The 21502-nt window shown below is 41.0% G+C and overlaps 1 protein-coding gene across 1 annotated transcript in view; it reads left to right on the forward strand.

Moving 5' to 3' along the window:
* GANC (glucosidase alpha, neutral C) overlaps nucleotides 1-19082 on the forward strand; it is a 981067-nt gene extending 961985 nt beyond the window's left edge. The window contains exon 24 of the mRNA XM_044074070.1: nucleotides 17535-19082. Within this exon, the coding sequence (XP_043930005.1) occupies nucleotides 17535-17644 (110 nt within the window). The 3' untranslated portion in view covers nucleotides 17645-19082. The remainder of the gene's footprint in view (nucleotides 1-17534) is intronic.
* The last annotated feature ends 2420 nt before the right edge of the window (nucleotides 19083-21502 follow it).

Genomic DNA, 21502 nt, shown 5'->3' on the forward strand with positions numbered 1-21502 from the left:
CTAGAAACTATTTCTCAGGGGCCCAAAGGAGTGGCCACTTCCACGGCCAAAAATCCTTTGCCCGCAGACAGGGAATCTAGGTCCCTGGAGAGGTGGGGTAAAAAAGTTTATACCTCATCCACCCTTGCCATGAGGGCACTTAACTGTCTTTTTCATATGTTTCAGTATCAGGATTTCTTGATGGATGATTTGCAGAAACAGTTAGCCTCTCCTGAGCCTTTAGATAGAAAGGCCTTGCAGGATTTGGTTCATAATACTCAGCAGGTTAGCAGTCATTTTCTTCAGTGTGGTTATGATGCATTGGAAGCTTCATGTAGGGCAGCTATGACAGGGGCCGTCATACGTAGACATGCTTGGTTGAAAGAACAGACATTGCCAGATCATGTTAAAGTAAAGCTTCTAGATGCACCTCTGGAAAAAGACAAGCTATTTGGTGCTAATGCACAGGGTGTGTTGAAATCAATTGAGGAAAAGGCTAAATCAGTACAAACAGTCAAAGATTTCCTCCAGGTTCAGCCACCAAGGTTCAGTAGGAATTGGCCTTCGAAGAATTGGTCCTTTCCAGACACTGACAAGTTCCAAAGGGGAAAAAACAGGTGTGCTCGAGGTAGAGGGCAATACCGAGGCTCCTACAGGGGCCGCCAATGGCAACCAACTAATCAGAGAAGTGGCCAGGGACTTCTACTGCTCCACAGGGACAATCACAATGACTTGACTTTGACACCGCCGACCAAGGCTCAAAGAGAAGCACCTTTAGGTGGAAAATTATCCTTATTTTCAAAAAATTGGCACATTTTTACAAAGGACAAATGGATTTTGGACATAATAGACAAAGGTTACAGGTTCCACTTCCTTACCTTACCAACAAGAAAAGGCATGCCAAACCTGCCACAAAATCAAAGGGCAGAGGCACTCATACAAGTTTCAAAGCTGCTACAAATCAAAGCAATAGAAAAGGTTCCTCCTTAGGAACAAGGCCAGGGATTCTACTCAAGACTGTTCCTTGTTCCAAGAAAAGAAAAGCAATGGAGACCTATACTGGACTTGTCCGCTCTAAACACTTTTCTCATTGTGCCAAAATTCAAAATGCTGACATTACAGCAACTTCTTCCCATGCTGGGCAAGGGGTCTTGGCTGGTTACTCTGGACCTCAAGGAGTCATACCTGCATGTCCCAATCAGACACAGCTGCAGAAGATACCTCAGATTTCTTGCAGGGTCAGAGCATTATCAATTCTCAGCATTGCCTTTTGGCTTATCTACTGCACCCAGAGTATTCACGAAATGCCTGGCATCAGTAATTGCACATTGCGGACTTCAGGGGATACAAATATACCCTTACCTGGACGACTGCCGTATACAAGCGGACAGCAAGCAAGCCTTGATAAGAAACTTGGACTATGTCATTCACTTACTACAGGCTTTGGGATACACAGTCAACATTCAAAAATCAAGACTACTGCCATCCCAACAAATATTTTTTCTAGGAGCCAAACTGGACACAAACTCACAAATGGCTTTCCTCACAGAAGAAAAACAAGAATAATTACCAGATTACTTCAAAAGCCTAGCAAAGCACACCCAGATGACTGCAAGGAAAATCCTGCAGGCCCTGGGTTTCATGGCATCTTGCATTCTTCTGATTCCACTGGCAAGACTACACATGAGAAAACTACAATGGTACCTAAAAGATTTATGGTCTCAACACAGCCACAACTTAGAAGCAATTATTCCACTCATTCCATGTCTACAAAAGGAATTTTTGTGGTGGGCACAAGCAAGCCAGCTAAACAAAGGCATGTCTTTCAACAAACCTCAAGCAAGCCAAACCATTACAACAGACGCCTCAGATCATGGATGGGGGGCAGATGCATTCAAGGGCAATGGGCTCCCCGAGAATTGCATCTGCACATCAATCAAAAAGAGATGTTGGCAGTGATTCACGCAATCGAGGCCTTCGGAAAATTTCTTCAGCAAGGTCATCTGCTAATAAAGACAGACAACACCACTGTTATGTGGTACATAAACAAACAGGGAGGCACCCATTCTTACCCCTCTGCAGACTAACAATGACTCTTTGGGAAAAGTCCCTGAAACTGAACATACAGTTGCAATCCCAGTTTGTTCCAGGCAAGGACAATGTTCTGGCAGACAGTCTAAGCAGAAACATTATGGACGAATGGATGTTGCATCCAGACATTTTTTCACAAATAACTCGTGCATGGGGAAGGCCGGACATAGATCTCTTTGCCTCACACCTCAATCATCATCTGAAGAAGTTCTGCTCAAGGACACACCATCCTCAAGCCTGGAGAATGGATGCTCTCTCCTTCAGCTGGAATTCTCTAACAATCTATGCATTTCCACCTCTACCATTAATGACCAAGGTGTTACTGAAGATCAAAGCAGAACAACCGAAAGGCATTTTGATAGCTCCAGACTGGCCAAGACAGCACTGGTATCCATTGCTAAGGAGCATAACTCGCACCAAGCCGTGGCTCCTGCCTCAATGGCCTCTGCTTATAACTCAGCACAATTACAGGACTGTTCATCCCAACCTGCAAACATTGCAACTGACAGCTTGGAGTGTTCCATGACTTCTCCCCATATCTCTCTCTCCAAAAAAGTTCAAGAGATCTTACTGGAAGCATGCAGGCCTTCCACCAGAAAAACTTATTCAGCCAAATGGAAGAGATTCAACATCTGGAATGCCAACAAGGGTCAGGATGCATCAGTAATGAGCATCCCACAGATACTAGAATACTTGGCAGAAATGCTTCACAATGGCCTTTCATATTCTTCCATAAAATACACGCTTCAGCAATTTCAGCAAAATACAACTGTGATCCACCTGTGTTTTCACATCCTTTGCTAAGACAGTTTCTAAGAGGGATAAAGAATATTAAACCTCCAAGAAAACCACCAGTGCCTGCATGGGACCTCAACTTCGTCTTGGAAAAATTAACTCTTCCTCCTTTTGAGCCAGTAGCATCTTCAGAATTGCAATTTCTCTCCTGGAAAACAGTTTTCCTGTTGGCAATTACTTCAGCAAGAAGAGTCTCAGAGATACAGGCCCTCATGGCAGTACCTCCATTTCTCATTTTCCATCAGGACAGTCTCTTTAAGAACCAATCCTTCATTCATGCCAAAAGTGATATCCAGGGTTTCTCTAAATCAAGCAATTCACCTGCCTACTTTCTTTCCCAATCCTCAAAATAAAGGAGAAAAGCTTCTGCACACTTTGGACATACACAGGCAATTGCGCTACTACTTGGACAGAACAAAGGCCAACAGAAAGTCTGACCAACTATTTGTAGCTTACGCTGCTGGAGTACAAGGAAAGGCAATTTCCAAACAAACAATTTCAAAATGGATTGGAAACTGCATCAAATTCTGCTACTCTTTCCATGGAAAAGGTGTGCCAGCCAATATCAGGCCACACTCCACCAGAGCTACAGCCACCTCCACAGCCTTTCTAAGAGGGGTGGCTACAAAGGACATTCTAGAAGCTGCTATATGGAGCTCCGTGCATACATTTTCCAAACATTACAACCTGCCTTTATATTCCAGATCCCGAGCAGGCTTTGCTTCTGCAGTCCTGCAGGGCATTTTAGCTACACCATCCTTATCTTAGATCCTACCACCCCCAGCTTGGCTATGGTATTCAACCCATATGTCAGGACTGCAATTGCATTCTTGAAGGACATAGTACAGTTTTGTACCTACCATAAATGTAGATGTCCGATAGATATGCAACTGCAGTCAGGTTTACCTCCTCCTCCTACCCCTCTGTAATTCTCTTTTTAGGTCCACTCCCTTTTCAAATTAGCTGGGGATATCTGTTATGGTGTATCTGTTTATTACTGTTGTGCATGTCTGGAATTTTTATCCATTCTCTAAATTTAGCCTTCCTTGGAGGGCACCTGGCATCTGGGGCAAGAAACACTGAAGAAGATGGCGTCGGCTGATGCTTTTATACCCCAGCCGCTCTGACGTCGGGGAAGAGGCGACATCAGCCGGACCCAGACTTTGGAATCCGGCCGACCGAAAGGCTGCCTGAGGCAGGACAACCCATATGTTAGGACTGCAGTTGTATATCTATCGGACATCTACATTTATGGTAGGTACAAAACTGTACTTTTCCTCCCACATTCCAAAGACATGCAAGAGATTGACTGGGCCCTCTAAATTGCCCATAGGGGTTAGTGTGTGTGTGTGTTTGTGTGTGTGTGTGTGTGTGTGTGTGTGTGTGTGTGTGTGTGTCTGTGTGTGGGTAAGAGCAACTGTGGCTAGGCTAACCATCCAGCAGCGTTGAAGTGATACCCCAATCCCATGTGCAAACAGTGGGAAAAAAAGGGATTTTGTGTGTGTGTGTGTGTGTGTGTGTGTGTGTATACATACATATATATATATATATATATATATATATATATATATATATATATATATATATATATATATATACATACATACATGGGTGTGGGGCCCTGGATCAACTGTGCACCTACGCACATAGTCCTGACATATAAATGTCAAAACTACAAATCCCATCACATTCTGTGCATGCTGTAGTGAATACCCTAGAGTGGAGCTAGTGTTTTTGCAGGGAGGGCAATCCCCCCCCCCACATCCCTTGCTAAATATATATACTAACTCTGAGATTACACAATCCCCAAGGAAAGGAAAATTTCCTCCGTAGGAATTGTTGATCTTGTACACTTGTCAACCATCTGTGTACATTGATCAAATGGTGTCAACCAAACGGATGTTGGTGCAGAAGCACAGTCAGTGCAGTGCTCTGTACCCATAGTTAGGTATAGATTTTTTTAATGCACTTAGTAAAAACAGAGTTTCATTGAAAACGCATTTTGTTGATAAGATTGTTAAAACTGAAATCAAATATATATGGTCACTAATACAGAGGGATTAACAGATTTATGTCAGTGAAATGAATCCCAAGTCAATTAAACCACTTAATGTATAAAGACAATTGAAAATCACTGTTATCACAACATGGACATAGTAGTATATTCTACTAAAAATAACAATTAGTTCATCATGAAAGTGGTGCAAAATGATACTTAAGTCTTCGTGGTAAAGAGAGAGAGAGCGGTAAACAGCCAAGTTAGTCACCAACAAAACATGTTTCCTTGTAGTCACTCTTCTCTATGCCTGTTAATTTTAAAGAGTGGACTCCTGAACAAACACATCATGTCACATCACCAGCAGATAAAATTACTAAAGTTCATAGCAAGTGAAACTATATCTGCTTAGTACAGTGTTTTAGTTTGTCTACCATTTCTGTGTAGCCATTTCGATTTGAAAAGATATTTTGTACTTCCTATTCTAAAGCGTTCTGCTCAAGTCTTATTATTGCTGTCTGTGTCTTAGAGTTAGTCAGTAGAACTTGGCCTTCCTTAGTGAAACCTGCAACTGAAGTTAACATAATTTATATTTAATTTCATAACATCGGTCAAACAAGTAAACAGCTTTAATATTTTTGCTCTTTCTTCTTTTTAGAGTCTTAAGTAAAATGTTTGTCATATGCATGCATATGGTTTAAATGGCAAAGTCTAGTATGCTGAAGTAATTCTCTTATGACCTTAGGAACTAGCAAATGGTCCTAAAAATGAAATAAGCAAATATTGAGCAAGTGCACAGCCTTGGCTCACTCTCTTAATCGTACCTCAGCTGGCCTCCTGACAAAAAGGGAGTTTCTTTGATGCTGACAAAGGAAGTTTGACTTGGAAAGTGGATGCCAGGGGGCTGATGGAGGAAGGAAGGAAGGAATCGAACAGGTGTACTTTTATGTCAAACAGCTTACACAGTATGTAGTTTTATGTTGAACAGCAGACACAGGGTGTACATTTATGAGGATGGTATGTTTTTTCCCAGCATAACTAATAATCCTCAGTGGTGACTGGTAGGAATGTAATCCAGGTGGTAATAGAAGAAAGTGCTGACATCCATACAGAGGTTGTTCGTGCAACATTGACCACATTAATGTTATTTCATGAGATGAGCAGAGAAGGGTTTAAATGGATTGAGCTTGGGAGAGGAGGCATACCTTCTGTCAGGATGGAGCCATATTGAAATGCTTCTCCTTCTCTCTCTTCTATATTAAGTCTACAACTGAGATTGAGGAGTGACACAGCTGGTAGTAAGCACAGATCCTAAAACAGATATAAGAAAAAAATGTGTTGGCCCTATTCTGTTGTGCAGTGATGGCCAGCAAGGTGTCAGTTCTGAATAATGACAAAGCGTTTCACAGTATTTCATGCTGTATCCTGTTAAATGCCTTTCTGATATGTATTTTACAAATCCAGCTTTCAGATTCCCTCCAGGCTTTTTTATTTCACTGTCCTCATAGTGGTTTGCATAGCCTATGAACTTTTCTTGAAGGAATCCATCAGACCTGTAGGAAACACAGTTTCGGTTATGTCTAAACAATGTCATGGATAATTGGTTCCACTATGTGTTGCTTAAAGCTTTGACTGTGCAAATAAAATGCTATTTTAGAGTACATTTAGGATTAAGGGGTGTTCTAGACAGAAACTGAACATCTGTCTTTTGTCTGAGGCTCAGATTTATTTCTCCATTCCAGGAAATAAAACACATCCACCTGTTGTAACTAATGATGCAGATCTATTTTTAATAGACATTGATTCTTTACTATGGCATATCATAGATTTGTTTTATTTATCCTTGAGGAATTTTTTTTCACTGGTAGGAAAACATCTAAGTTCCTGTGCTGAAAAAGCAAGAGAGCAAAATATTGAAAATATGAGTTTAATAAATAATTGCAATTGGGTTTGATCAAAACATCAAACAAACTCAGCTGCAATTACCATTAACCTCTACTAAAATGATTGAAAAAAGGAATTGCAAATTTAAACCTATAGTTACATTTACTAGTAACAAAAACACATTTTACATGCTTTACAGCTACTGTGGTTCTGTTTACATGGATTGTTCAGTGCCACCACCATTAGTTCAGCCCTTTCTTCTCCTTTAAAGCAGATGTGCAGTTCCTCAATTCTCTGATACAGTACATTTTAAGGTTTGCAGTTATTGTGAACACTGTTAATAAACTGTATCTTATTAAGTCATAGTTTATGTACCAAGGTACTTTATTGTGCTTGTAGAAGAAAGGGACAGTTAAGAGTCTTTACTGTTAGATTTGATTCTGTTACATTAGCTGGCCCAGTATAATAGACTATTAATAAATATGTCCAAACCTAAAGTAATGCTTTTCTTTCCTCTTCCAGATAATATATTAACAGGGTATACCTCTCAATCTCTTAGTGCAAGAAGTCTGGACAAAGCCAAAAATTACAGGGGAACAAAGGCCTAAAATCAGGGACAGATTTTAAATATTGCTCTTAATAAACTTAGAAAGTTGCTAAAATAACAGGTTTTACTTTAGCAATTATTTTCTGAAGCATATGCAGTCTGAAACTCAAATGTCTTGTTTTTATTTATTGACTTCAGTTCTCAGTGATTTGCCAGAAAACCACAAAATTTATGAGAAACAGACCAGAAAGTATGAAGCAAAAACAAAAAAAAAAAAATCTAGACAGTTGAAAGATGTAACTGTTAGATGGTGTCTCCACTGAATTGAGGAAGTATGTTATTATAACTGGGTATTCTTTAAATTTTTCAGTTTATATTTGATTTACCTTTGGATAACATTTGTTTTGCTATTTATTAGAGATTGGTTATGGTTTAAAGTATATCTCTTTATGCAACCACTGATGTATGGATGCTACTTGAAAAACCCTTTTTAATATCACTGTTTGATGGCACTTGGCTTGTGCACTTTGGCTGTTCAAGTAGCAATTGAAAATCATTGTTAGGTTGTGTTTGGTAGTATGGGTTGAAGAGTAGTTTTTCTTTATATCATGATGTATTTCAGTTTATTGCTCAAGTCTCTTATCACCTATCTGTGCTTCTTGTACACACTAGTGGGCCAGCTGCAAATAAGACAATTAACCTAATTTAGGTTATTTTATACATGGGATATATTTTCTGCCTCCCTGTTAAAATGTTGGGATTCGAAATGCTGACCTTCGGAATACCATAAAAAAAAATGAATATACTGGAGGAGAGTGAATATTAAGCATCTCTCTTCTCCTTTAAAATTGGGCAAGCCCCTACACCTCCTGAACTTAAAAATACTAACTCCGAGGTCACCATACCCCCGAGAAAAGGGAATATTCTGAGAAATGAGAATATTGGGCAAGATATGTTCGCCCATACTTTCAGTCATTGTTTCCATAATCCGGGGTATAGCATTGCAAGTCCCAGCATTTTCAGTCGTTGCTATATGTTTTCCTCCTTGGAAAATCCCTGTATTAAAAGGATAAAATGGAAAGATTAGGAGTATATAGAGTTGTTGTTTAACTATTGACATAATTTAGATATTTATCTGTAAAACTAAGCAGCTGTTTTTAATTTCGTCCATTTTGTTGGTTACTTCTTCTTATACTAGTTGGTATTATTGTCAGTGGGCTTGTGGTTTAAGGCCATGCAAGTAAAATAACTTGAAAGTTTAAGTGGGCCTCTGTGTGTTGTGTGTGTCTCTTTGTATGCATGAATGTGTGTACCATTGTGCCCAGACACTGCTTTGAGCCGATGTTTTATTATTAATCTCCAGACTTTTTGCTAGGTTTAGTGGTTATTCCATTATCTGTCATAAGTCCGTCCTTCATTGTTTGGATGTAATACCCACTGCACTGAAATACATGCACGTTATCCTATACACCGCCAGTAGTATGCCAGACCATTACAGTGACCTCTCTGCTATGTCCCTGTCCTCTAGCACAACATATCTTCCACTTTTGTTAGTGATGGCTGAGGACAGCTCTTCTGTGGATTCTGAGCAAAGTAGCTGGTGGAAGAATGACAAGAAAATAGATCACACCAGTGTTTTATTGTAATTCCACAAAAGATTCATATTTAAAACGCCTTATTTACTTTGTATAGCACAATTTGTCTTTTGTGCATGGGTTATTGCACTGTTCACTCAAGCCGTGCCGTATCTTTTAACCAGTGAGATTAGAGAATGTTAGAATCAATGCCATATAATGTTGTATCATATTCTTACTGGGTCCTAAGGGAAGAAGTTATATTAGTACACACAATGTTTTGTTGTTTTGAAGTGTTGTGTGTCTGCCTGTTACGGCTTTATATTTGCTTCTGTCTAACTTTGCTGTCATTTTAAATATTGATTTAGGTTGTCATTAAATTGTTAAAAAAGGAATAGAGCAAGTATACCTCAGATGTTAAGAAGCAGTGCAAAGCAGTAATGCTAGGTCCACGAGGGTGAGATTTTTTCCATTGCCATTCTGTGAAATATTCAAGGATGCTTGGGGGGTGTTTGTTTGGGGTAAGTCTGAACTGGCATGTTTGCCTGTGCTAAATGTTTAAGCTGATTACTTTTTCTAAATCTGAACTAGCATGTTTGCCTGTGCTGGCGTCAAATGTTTCCACTGATGTTCATTGTGTTTCACTGTTGCAGTCATTACTCTTGGGTTATCCTGCTGGCAGGCTACCCGCAGTCGGCCTGAATTCCAAAGTCCTGGTCCAGCATCGGTTGCTGTCACCTCTTCCCAGACGTCAGTGCGCCAGGGGTATAAAGGATGCAGCCAACACCATTTTCTTCAGTCTTTCTTGCCATGCGGTGCCCGAAGCAAAAGCAGTTGGCAAGTGCCGGTCGGCCGACTCCTGAGATTTTCAAAACCGAATTTCAGAACCAAAGTCTTCATTAAAGCTAAGTACCCCATTGGGGAAACTTATTTCTTGCTCCAGACCGATGTCAGAAAAAGTTAACAATTGTATTTCTTGTGGGAAGCAAATACCTCATAAGGATTTTCACTCTTAGTATATTCCTTGCCTAGGCCCTGACCACAACGTTGCTAGCTGTCAGTTTTGTGCTAGATTTAAACAACGCACTATTAAGCGCTGGTTCGATTTTGCATTTCATTACTTTGGCCGAAGATTTAATTATATAATGCCGTCGGAACAGCCGACAACCGGAGTTTACAAAAAAACGCAAGGAAAAGGATAGGCATCTGAGGTCCAAAACCGACGGCGAGGCCTCCATTAGGACAGTCGCCGGTTCTCAGTGAAGCACTTTCGCAGCCCCTGGCACCCGCTACCTCAGAGCCACTGGCCGCTTCCGACTCCCACGTGGAGCCGACTGGGCCTCTGGATACTCAAGGTATTGGACACTCGGAAATCATTCCCTCAGATGGGTCTGGAGCCACTGAGCAGGCATCGGCTTCTGAGGGTGTCTTCAGACCTACACAGTTATATGTTAAACCATCTTCAGCTTCAAAGACTAAAGCAGCTCTAAAGACAAAGAAACAAGTACAGCATTCTCCTACTCAGACTTCCATGCCTAAAAAACAGATGCTTAAAATGGCCGAAGACCTAATTACTTTGATCAGGGGTTCCCATCTCCCTCCTGATAAGAGGCCTAGGCAAGAGACAGAATATGATTCTTCTGATCAGGTTTCAATTTCATCTTATTCCTCCCTATGAGGACTCTGATGCTGAAGAATCCATTCCTTCAGCCTCTCCTCCTGAGGATTATTCTTTTGGGGAAACCCTGCATACCATGAGGGAGCATTTCCACTGGGAGAGCCAAGATTACTCTGAATCTAAGAAAAGGCTCAGAGACTTTATGATACTTCCTCAGCACAGTCCCCTAGCTATTCCACCTGTTTTAGACATTGTAGATGATGTATTTTCAGAGTCCGGCCTGTCCCCTGATTCTTTACCTGCACCTGCTAAGCCAGACAGATACTACAGGGTCCTGGATTCTCATAAATTCCTGTATAAAAACCCCGCTGCTGACCCAGAAACTATATCTCAGGGTCCCAAAGGGATCAAAGCTTCCACTGCAAAAAACCCTGTCCCCTCTGATAGGGATTCTAGGGCACTGGACAGATGGGGGAAAAAAGTTTACACTTCTGCTACCTTGGCTGTAAGGGCTTTAAATTGTCAGTTTCATATGCTTAAATATCAGCAATACTTAATGTCACTGCTTAAACAGAAAATGTTGACAAATTCTGAATGTTCAGAGAACAAGGAAATGCAGGATTTATTGCATGCAGCTGAACAAGTGGAAAAGCATACTTTGCAATGTGGTTATGATTCACTGGAGGCCTCTTGCAGGGCCGCTGTTACAGGTTCTGTTATTAGAAGGCATGCTTCGTTAAAAGAACAGAATCGGCCTGATCATGTTAAAGCAAAATTATTAGATGCCCCATTACAGCATGATACTTTGTTTGGTGCTAAAGCAGAAGAGGTGTTGAAGAAAATGGAGGATAAAGCAAAATCCATACAGACAGTTAAGGATTTCTTACAGATACAGCCACCCAGATTTAGCAGGAACTGGCCTTCTAAAAATTGGTCCTTTCCAGTGTCAGACAGACCACAAAGGGGCAGATATAGACGTCCCAGAGGCAGATCTCAGCCCCAAGGCTCATACAGGCCTAAACACTGGGGTGCTCCTACCTCCAAAAGCAGAGAAGACAAATCACAACCTTACAGGAAACAGTCCCAATGACTTTCCTCTGCCAGATCCAAGCACTTTTCTTTTGGCAGCCCCCTTAGGGGGAAAACTAGCACTTTTTTCATCAAATTGGCAAATTGTTACCCAAGACAAATGGGTCTTGTACATAGTGTCCCAAGGCTACAGGTTCCATTTTCACACCCTACCAAGGGCAAAAGGTATGCCAGACCTGCCACACAACCAATGGGCAGAGGCACAAAAGCAAATTACAGCCCTCGTGGACATGAAGGCCATTCAACAAGTACCACAACAAGAGCAGGGGCAAGGATTTTACTCCAGACTTTTCTTAGTGCCCAGAAAGGACAAAGCCTGGAAACCAATACTGGACCTGTGTATACTAAACACATTTCTGGAGGTTCTAAAATTCAAGATGTTGACTCTACAGCAGCTACTGCCTATGCTGGGCAAGAAGGCTTGGCTCGTAACTTTGGACCTAACAGAGGCATACCTGCATGTCCCAGTCAGACAATCTTGCAGAAGATACCTCAGATTCATAGCTGGCTCAATGCACTACCAATTCTCTGCACTGCCCTTTGTCTTATCTACTGCTCCCAGGGTCTTCACAAAATGCCTGGCACCAGTAATTGCATTTTGCAGACAAAGAGGAATTCAAATATATCCCTACTTGGATGACTGCCTTATTCAAGCAGAGAACAAAGATATTCTTCTAAAGCATCTGGCATTTGTAAAAAGATTACTAATTTGCTTAGGGTACACAGTAAACGAAAAGAAATCAAAACTAGTACCCTCTCAAGAGATAATATTCCTGGGTGCAAGCTTAAATGCAACTGCCCAGATGGCTTATCTCACGCGAGACAAACAAAAGCAACTGACATCTTACTTCAAAAAGGTGGCAACAAAGACCCAGTTATTTGCAAGGAAAATCCTGCAGGCCTTGGGTTTCATGGCATCCTGCATTCTACTAATTCCATATGCCAGACTGCATATGAGGAAACTACAATGGTATCTAAAAAGTGTTTGGACTCAGCATTGCCACAGCCTGGAGACAGTAATTATCCTCATTCCCTGCCTGCAACAGGAGTTTCGATGGTGGGCACAGGCCTGTCACCACAACAAGGGTCTGCCATTCACTTTACCCACAGCCAGACAGACACTGACAACAGATGCATCAGATTATGCCTGGGGGCCCCATATGGCAGGAAAATGTATTCAGGGCACATGGCCTGCAAGTCAGATGCATCTTCACATCAATCAAAAAGAGATGCTAGCTGTTCAGAATGCCCTGACAGCTTTCAAGGATCTACTTCATCCAGGACAGCTACTGATAAAGACAGACAGTACTATGGTCATGTGGTACATAAACAAGCAGGAAGGTACACATTCCTACTCCCTCTGCAGACAAGCAATGACCTTATGGAACACAGCATTGACTTATCAAGTTCACCTGCAAGCACAATTCCTGGCAGACAAACTAAGCAGAAACCTCATGGATCCCCACGAGTGGAAACTGGATCCACAAGTCTTCAGCATGATAACAAGGAAATGGGGATTCCCAGACATAGATCTATTTGCCTTCCCTCACAACTGCCAATTACAGAGATTTTGCACAAGGACTTATCACAAACAAGCATGGAGAGTGGACACCCTATCCTTCAGCTGGAAAAATCTAACAGTATATGCCTTTCCTGCACTGCCTCTCCTTCCCAGGGTACTCCTAAAAGTCAGACAAGAGAAGCCAAAAATGATACTGATTGCACCAGACTGGCCATGCCAGCACTGGTACCCAATCCTAAAGAGCTTGTCTCAAGGTCCAGCATGGATATTGCCTCAAACTTCTCACTTGCTGACCCAACAAAACAATCAGATCCTGCACAGCCAACTCAGGACCTTAAATCTGGCAGCATGGCAGATAATGTAGCCATTCAGAACACTCCTCTTTCAAAAGCTGTTATGGATGTTATCTTGGAGGCCAGGAGGCCCAGTACCAGAAAATCTTATGCAGAAAAATGGAAGAGATTATGTGCTTGGAACCAGGAACAAGGCATTGACATGTATGTACCAAATATCCCACAGATTTTACAGTACTTAACTGAGATGCTGGACAAAGGCCTTTCCTTTTCATCAATTAAGATTCATGCCTCTGCCATTTCAGCCCATTACAATACGGAACCACCTATCTTTTCTCATCCTTTAATAAGGCAGTACCTCAGAGGGGCCAAAAACATCAGACCTCCAAGGAGAGCACCAATTCCGGAATGGGACCTCAGTTATGTTTTGGAAAAACTCACACTGCCTCCTTTTGAGCCAGCCTCAACAGCTGATATAAAATATATAAAATTCTTATCCTAGAAAACAGCTCTGCTCCTAGCAATAACCTCTGCAAGACGAGTCTCAGAGTTACAAGCACTCATGGCTGTGGAACCTTTTATCATTTTTCATCCAGACATGGTTTCTCTGAGGACAAACCCAACATTTATGCCTAAGATTGTGTCTAGTGTGGTCCTCAACCAAACCATTCACTTGCCTACCTTTTATCCAAACCCACAGAACAAGGGTGAGAAAATTCTGCATTCTTTGGACATACACAGGCAGCTACACTTCTACTTGGACAGAACTAAAGCTTTCAGAAAGACTGAGCAACTTTTAGTGTCATATGCTGCAGGATCACAAGGAAAGGCTATCTCAAAACAGACTATTTCTAAATGGATAGGCCATTGCATCCATTTCTGCTATTCTCAGCTTGGCAAATCAGTGCCAAAGGGCATTAGGCCTCATTCTACCAGAGCAGCAGCCACTTCAGCAGCCTTCCTCAGAGGAGTACCAACCAAAGACATCTTAGAGGCTGCAACTTGGAGTTTAGTGCACACTTTTACAAAGCACTACCACTTACCTCTTTACTCTAAATCCAGAGCAGGCTTTGCCACTGCAGTTCTGCAGGACCTCATAGCCTCTCCTAATCCTATTTAGCCCAGCCACCCATCCTCAGCTTTGGGATTCAACCCAAGAGTAATGACTGCATCAGTGAAACACGATGAACATAGTAAAGTTGTGTACCTACCATAAATGCAGATGTTCGAGTGTATTCACTGTTGCAGTCCAGGTTACCCTCCCACCGTCCCCCTTTCTTTTGCTGGGGTTTGTCTGTACTTCTCTATTCTATACAACCTAAGTGGTGTATTTGCTGGTAGATGAAGGAAATGTTTCTTTACTGCATGTATGTTTATTGGCATAATGTATTTAGACTACCCTCTTGGGGGCACCTGACATCTGGGGCAAGAAAAACTGAAGAAAATGGTGTCGGCTGCATCTTTTACACCCCTGGCGCACTGACGTCAGGGAAGAGGCGACGGTAACCGACGCTGGACCAGGACTTTGGAATTCAGGCCGACTGCGGGTAGCCTGCCAGCAGGATAACCCAAGAGTAATGACTGCCCTGGTACCCTGGAACATATAACAATTGTTGGAGTGTACAGACCACCAACGTCAAGTGCAGATGACCTAGAGGAATTCATACATTTCTTACATGAAACACAGGAGGGAAGAATAATATTAGCTGGGGACTTAAATTTACCAGAAATAGACTGGAATAATATTGATTCAACAACGTTAGTAAAGAAATTACTCACAGAGTATATTCAGGAACAACAAATGCTTCAGATTGTAAAAAAAAACTACCAGGGGACGCAATATACTAGATATTGTTTATGTTCCCAAACAAATTACTGTAACTTCAAGTCAAGTTTTACCACTATTGATGTGCAGTGATCATGGGGTCATAAAGGTTAATTTGTTGCTAGATAATTCTGCCAAACTGAAATCTAAGCCAGTGCACAGAAGGTTAATTACAGATTATAGGGAAGCAAAACTGTTGCTATATAAAACGAACTGGAGTGAGGTGTTCAGTGGAAAAACTGCAGTTGGAATGTGGAAAGTTTTGAAAGAGAAATTGTTTGAGTGCAAAAAGTCAAAAAAATGTTAACATCAGGATCTAGGCATGCAACATCAGGGGGGTACATTTTCATAAGAACAAGATACCTGATTAAGGTGAGAGAAAAAAATAAGAAATGGAAGAGAGGTTGAACTACAACTTTGTAAACTGAAATAAACGAGCTGGACAAACAGATTAAGCATAATATTAGACAAGGTCAAGAAAAATATGAAGAAAATTTATATAAAGATATTGAGCATAATAAGAAACCTTTTTATAGATACATAAGATGTGGAATGTGTAAAGATACACCGATTTTTAAACTCTGCAGATTCTAAAATTTATTCTCAGACACAACAGATTATAGATATATTTACAAAATTGTATGCAAAACAGTTTGGCTCCACAAAAGGGGTGGTAAGTTGTCCTAGTGACATCCAGGTAACCCCAGATACTGGAATCAAATTAGATTATATTGAAAAAGAACTGTGCAAACTGGATCCAAACAAAGTGCAGGGAGGAGACGGAATAAGTAACAATGACCTGAGAACACTTCAGCAAGAACTAACACTGCCATTCCATCTATTATTCACTAGGTCATATAAATATGGGGAGATTCCTCAAGATTGGAGACATGCACTTATTAAACCTGTCTTTAAGGAAAAGGAGAGTAGGACAAACCCAGAATAATACAGACCCTTAAGTCTACTTTCATGTTGTGGAAAAATAATGGAGAAGGTATTACTGTATAAGTTGTCAGAACTGGATAGGTTGGGACTTGAAACCATGTATCAGCATGCATATGTTGAAAATAGATCTATTACCACCTGTAACATGATGTTCTATAACAATATAATAACAGCTATGAATGAAAAATTGTGCTGTGATGTGATTTATATTGATTTAACTTCAGCATTTGACAGGATCATGCACAAAACACAGATCAATAAATTAGTACAACTAGGTATTGATGTACTGTTGATAAGATAGATAACTGCATGGCTTACAAATAGGACATGGCAAGTATCACACACCAACTGGACAGGTGAAATCCTTGGTTATAGTCAAGGTGTCCCACAGGGCTCTGTACTAGGCCCTTACTTGTTTTGATTGTATCTTTCAGACCTTACTTTTTCATCTGAGGTGTTCTATAGTCTATATGCTGACGACCTGAAATTGGGTAAACTGATTACAAGTGTTACATATAAGGCAAGTCTGTAAAATAATTTTACTAAATTGACCATTTGGGCACAGGAGAATAATGTGTTGATAAATACATCAAAAACTAAGCATATGAGATTTGGGAGACAAACTGAAAGGTGAATATTTAATACAGCACACAGTGATTGAAACTGTAGACTCATTTAAGGACCTGGGTATATGGGTAGATTCAGCTATGGGTTTTTCTAATCATATCAACCAATTGGCTAATGATAGTTATAGAACTGTAGGTTGTATAAAAAGATTTATAAAGTCTAGGAAATCAAACATAATGAAGTTGATGTTTGTTAGTTACATTAGACCCAAACTTGAGTATGAAATAACAATATGGAAACCCTATAGGAAAACAAGCATGAGTAAACTGGAAAGAGTACAGCGGAAATATACTAAGGGCATCCATGGATGTGAAAATCTAAGTTATTATGAAAGATTAAAATATCTAAACTTGTACAGTGTCTCTTACAGATATTTAAGAGGAGATCTTATTCAGGTATATAGGGCATTTAGTGACAACTACCTCTGGGAATGTTTGGGGTTATCAAAACGTACTAGAGAATCATCAGACAACCTATGTAGAAGATTCTATAGGAATGAGAAGTGTACTAATTGGTTCTCTGACAGAGTAGCTGATGCTTGGAACAGACTACCAAATTACATTAAAGCAAGTACTAGTTTAGATATTTTTAAGAACAGCCTGGACATTTATTATGGGAACAAGGGTTTTGGCATATTGGCAAGCTAGAAGGGCTTTAATGCCCATGCTTGAAACATTTGTATGTATGGATGTATGTAAATAACTAACACAAATGTTTTTCTTTCTTTTCCTTTTTCTTTTTTTTTTTAGATGGTACAGAAAAGGTGATTCCATTCAAATATGATGCCAAAACCTGTGTTCTTACACTAGAAAATCTTGTGTTGAATGTTGGAAATGACTGGAAGGTGAAATTCAGCTGAACAGAGGCACATGTTTAATAGCAGGACATGCATATGAATATACATGTTTACCAGCAAGACCTCTGTCCTGTTAAGGTCTGAGTTAATAGAGCTTTGCATCAAACAATTCCGTCAAGCTGTCCTACAGCTACTCTGTGTTGTGTGCAGAATGTTTCTGTGGACATACAATCGAGAATGAGGATGATTTTATACATTCAAATGTGAAAACAGATAGTTTGCAGACTGAGCATTCCTTTTATTTGGCCTTGTCCATGATGCTGTCAGTAGACAATTCTGAGTTTCAGAGGAATGTGGTCGTGGTACTTTTAGCAGCTTTTTATCAAGTTGGGTGCAAAAGGTGATTCCATTCAAATATGATGTCAAAGCCTGTGTTCTTATCCTAATAGAGCTTTACACCAAACAACCCTGTGCAGAACATCTCAATAATTTCTGTCAAGCTGTCATACGGCTACTCTGTGTTGTGTGCAGAATGTTTCTATGGACATGCATTCGAGAATGAGGATGATTTTATACGTTCAAATGTGAAAACGGTTAGTTTACAGACTGAGCATTAATTTTATTCAGCCTTGTCCCTGGTGCTATCAGCAGATTCATTCTAGCTGTAGATTTCTGAGTTTTAAAGTAATGTGGTCATGGTACTTCTAGCAGCATTTTGTCAAGGTCAGTGCCCTAACTGTTTGCATTACATGACTCCTCTTTCAAGTTTTAGCAGAGACAAAGGATGTGTATTAGTGAAGGACTGCAGCTGCAAAACCATACTTCTAGCTCTGATGTTTGACTTCTAACATTCCTGTCACTCACCTGAACCCAGGTGGCATGGTCAAGAGTGTTTCATGCTGACAGCAAAAATGAACAGTAATTTAGCACTACAGTCAGTGTAGAGATATATCAAGTGTCAGCCCAGTCTAGCATAGTTTACCTATTCTCTGATAGACCCAGTGTCTTACCACTTCCATAATATCCACAGCTTTTACTGAACTCTGCTAACCAGTATGGGAGCAGCAAGACAAACTGCATCAGGAAATGTCATGTTCTGCCATACCAATACAACATCTGATTGCTGTTTCCAGTAATAGCAACATACATAGATGACATATAAAGAACAAGTAACAAAGCTCATTCATGTCTTAATGACAAGTGAAGTGGTAAACTGTGATATTATTTAAACTTTATGTTGTAGGGAAAGTGAATTTGTGACATTCCATAGTTTCTGCTTGAATTAGTAAGTATTTAAATGACCCTTGTTATTTTACAGATTATTTGAAATATCCTTTTTAGGAATAGGTATGTTCTTATTGAAAAGTGTTTTGGTGATCAAGTGCACAGTGAAACTAAAGTGGACAGAAAGCTGCTGCCAATATGGTTCTTATTTGCTTCAATGAAATTCTGTAATGAAAATGTGGCACAATAAAACTGTGTTGTAGGGGTGAGTGGAATATAGGGTTTGGTCTTTAGAGGCAGGAAGTTTATGAGACAAATACATGAGACAAAACAAGTAAAAAATTACACATTATGGTTTATTTTATTATTAATTGATTATTTTAGTGTGGAGACACAGGAATACCATGTAACATACATAAGTGATGTTCTTTGTGTTTCACTGTTGCAGTCATCACCTGTGGGTTATCCCTGCTGTGGTAGACCTCGGCTGGCCCGAATACCAGTCAATGTTTTTCTGCGTTGACTGCTGTCGCTTGTTGACTGACGTTAGGTCATCAGTGCTATAAAGCAAGGCAGCCAACGCCATTACATCAGTCTTTCTTGCCGTGGAGCCCGTAGCAGAAACAGTCCACAAGTGTGCCTGTCGGTCGCTACCAGAGTTCGAATTACAGCTGAAAATGTCTAAAGCTAAGCACCCCATTGAGGATCTTTTTTTCTTGCACTAACCGATGTCTGAAAAAGTTAACAATTGTCTCGCCTGTAGAAAGCTGATACCACACCAAGACTTCCATTCATACTACGTCACTTGTTTAGGACCAGACCATGACATCCCCCGTTGCCGGTTCTGTGCCATCTTTAACACGAGAAACATTCATCATAGAGCTCTTATTGTAGACAGGTATTTTCGTCTTCCGTCTTCGCATTCTGAAATGGCGTCTGTCAGCCAGCAATCCGTAGACTTTCCAAAAAAAAATAGAGATAAAGATAGAGACAGACCAAAACAAGGCTAAGCCTTCAAACAATGCTACCGCTAAGCAGGTCGACAGTTCTCCGGAATTCAGTGAGAAGCTTTTGCAGCCCCTGATGCCCAATACGATATCTATGCTGTCCTCTACCTAGACCCTTTCAGAGTCCGGTATGCCACAGAAATCTTCGTCTTCCGAGCCTTTGGTTGTCTCTGCCTCATTTGGGTCCGGAGCCGCGATGCAGGCATCAGCTTCTGAGGAGGCCTTTCGCACTACCGATTTTAGACAAAAAAATGACATCTTCTCATCTGACTACCATCTCTCAAAGACCGATGGATACTGTTAGGCCTAGAAGCCAGCCCACTCCTAGAAAGTCTACCTCTAGCCACCATCTTACTCCTGCTCCGCCAACCCAAGCCCAAAAGCTTAAGATGGCAGAGGATCTTATCTACCTTATCAGGGGTAGTCAGGCCACAACTTCTAAAAGGAAAAGACAACCTTCTCCTGAAATAATGACAGAGCAGGATTCTGAGGAATCTGATTATTCAGATTTTGAAGTGGAACAACAACCTCTGACTGCTTATGAGGATTTCGATGCAGAGGAATCCATTCATTCTGCTTCCCCACCAGAAGACCTTTCCTTTGGGGAAACCCTTCACACCCTGAGGGAACATTTCCACTGGGAATCTCAGGACTTCCCTCAGTCTAAGAAAAGATTAAGAGAGTTTCTAGACCTGCCCCAACACAGACCCCTGGCCATCCCCCCCATCTTAGAAGTGGTGGATGATGTTTTCCATAAATCCAGCTTAGCCCCTGATGCCCTCCCACCTGCTCCCAGTAAACCTGACAGGTATTATTGAGTACCGGATTCTCACAAATACCTGTATGGAAATCCTGCTGCAGACCCAGAGGTCATTACACAGGGATCTAAAGGAGCTAAGGCTAGTTCTGCAAAGAATCCTATTCCTTCTGACAAGGATTCCAGAGCCCTGGACAGACAGGGTAAAAAAGTATACACCTCTGCAACCTTAGCTATCAGAGCACTCAACTGTCAGTTCCATATGTTAAAATGTCAACAACACACTTTACAAGTATTAAAGCAAAAGATTTCTATCTTTCCTGACTGTGCCAATTCGAAAGAGTTAGCAGATTTACTGCGCTTTACTTGTCAAGTGGCCAAACACTCACTGCACTGTGGATATGACACCCTAGAAGCCTCAAGCAGGGCAGCAGTGTCAGGATCTGTCATAAAGAGACATGCATGGTTGAAAAAACAACCTCTCCCTGATCATTGTCAAGTCTCAATTAATTGATGCACCCTTGGATAAGGACCACTTGTTTGGAATAAAAGCAGAAGAGGTGCTTAAAAAGATGGAAGACAAAGCAGAGTCTATGCAGTCAGTAAAAGATTTCTTTCAGGTTCAACCTCCTAGGTTCAGCAGGAATTTTCCCTCTAAGCACTGGTCCTTTCCTGCATCTTGCAGACAGGAACAAGGTAAGCCCCGCAGGGACAGACCACCCAGGCCCTTGTCCCAGGAACAGCAGAGAACCAAACAGTGGACCACTTCTGCCACAAAGGCAGGGAGTTCTAAACTCTCACTGACTCCCTTTCCCCCCTCTGCCTTCCTTTCACTCACCAAAAGCTAGGAGGAATGCTCTCCCTCTGCAAAGAAAATTGCCTTTCTGTAACAAAGGACCAATGGGTCTTAAAGATCATTTTTCAGGGAACAAA

This window comes from Protopterus annectens, chromosome 6.part0 (assembly GCF_019279795.1).
Source record: "Protopterus annectens isolate FY-2018-M chromosome 6.part0, PAN1.0, whole genome shotgun sequence".
Classification (NCBI taxonomy): Eukaryota; Metazoa; Chordata; order Ceratodontiformes; family Protopteridae; genus Protopterus; species Protopterus annectens.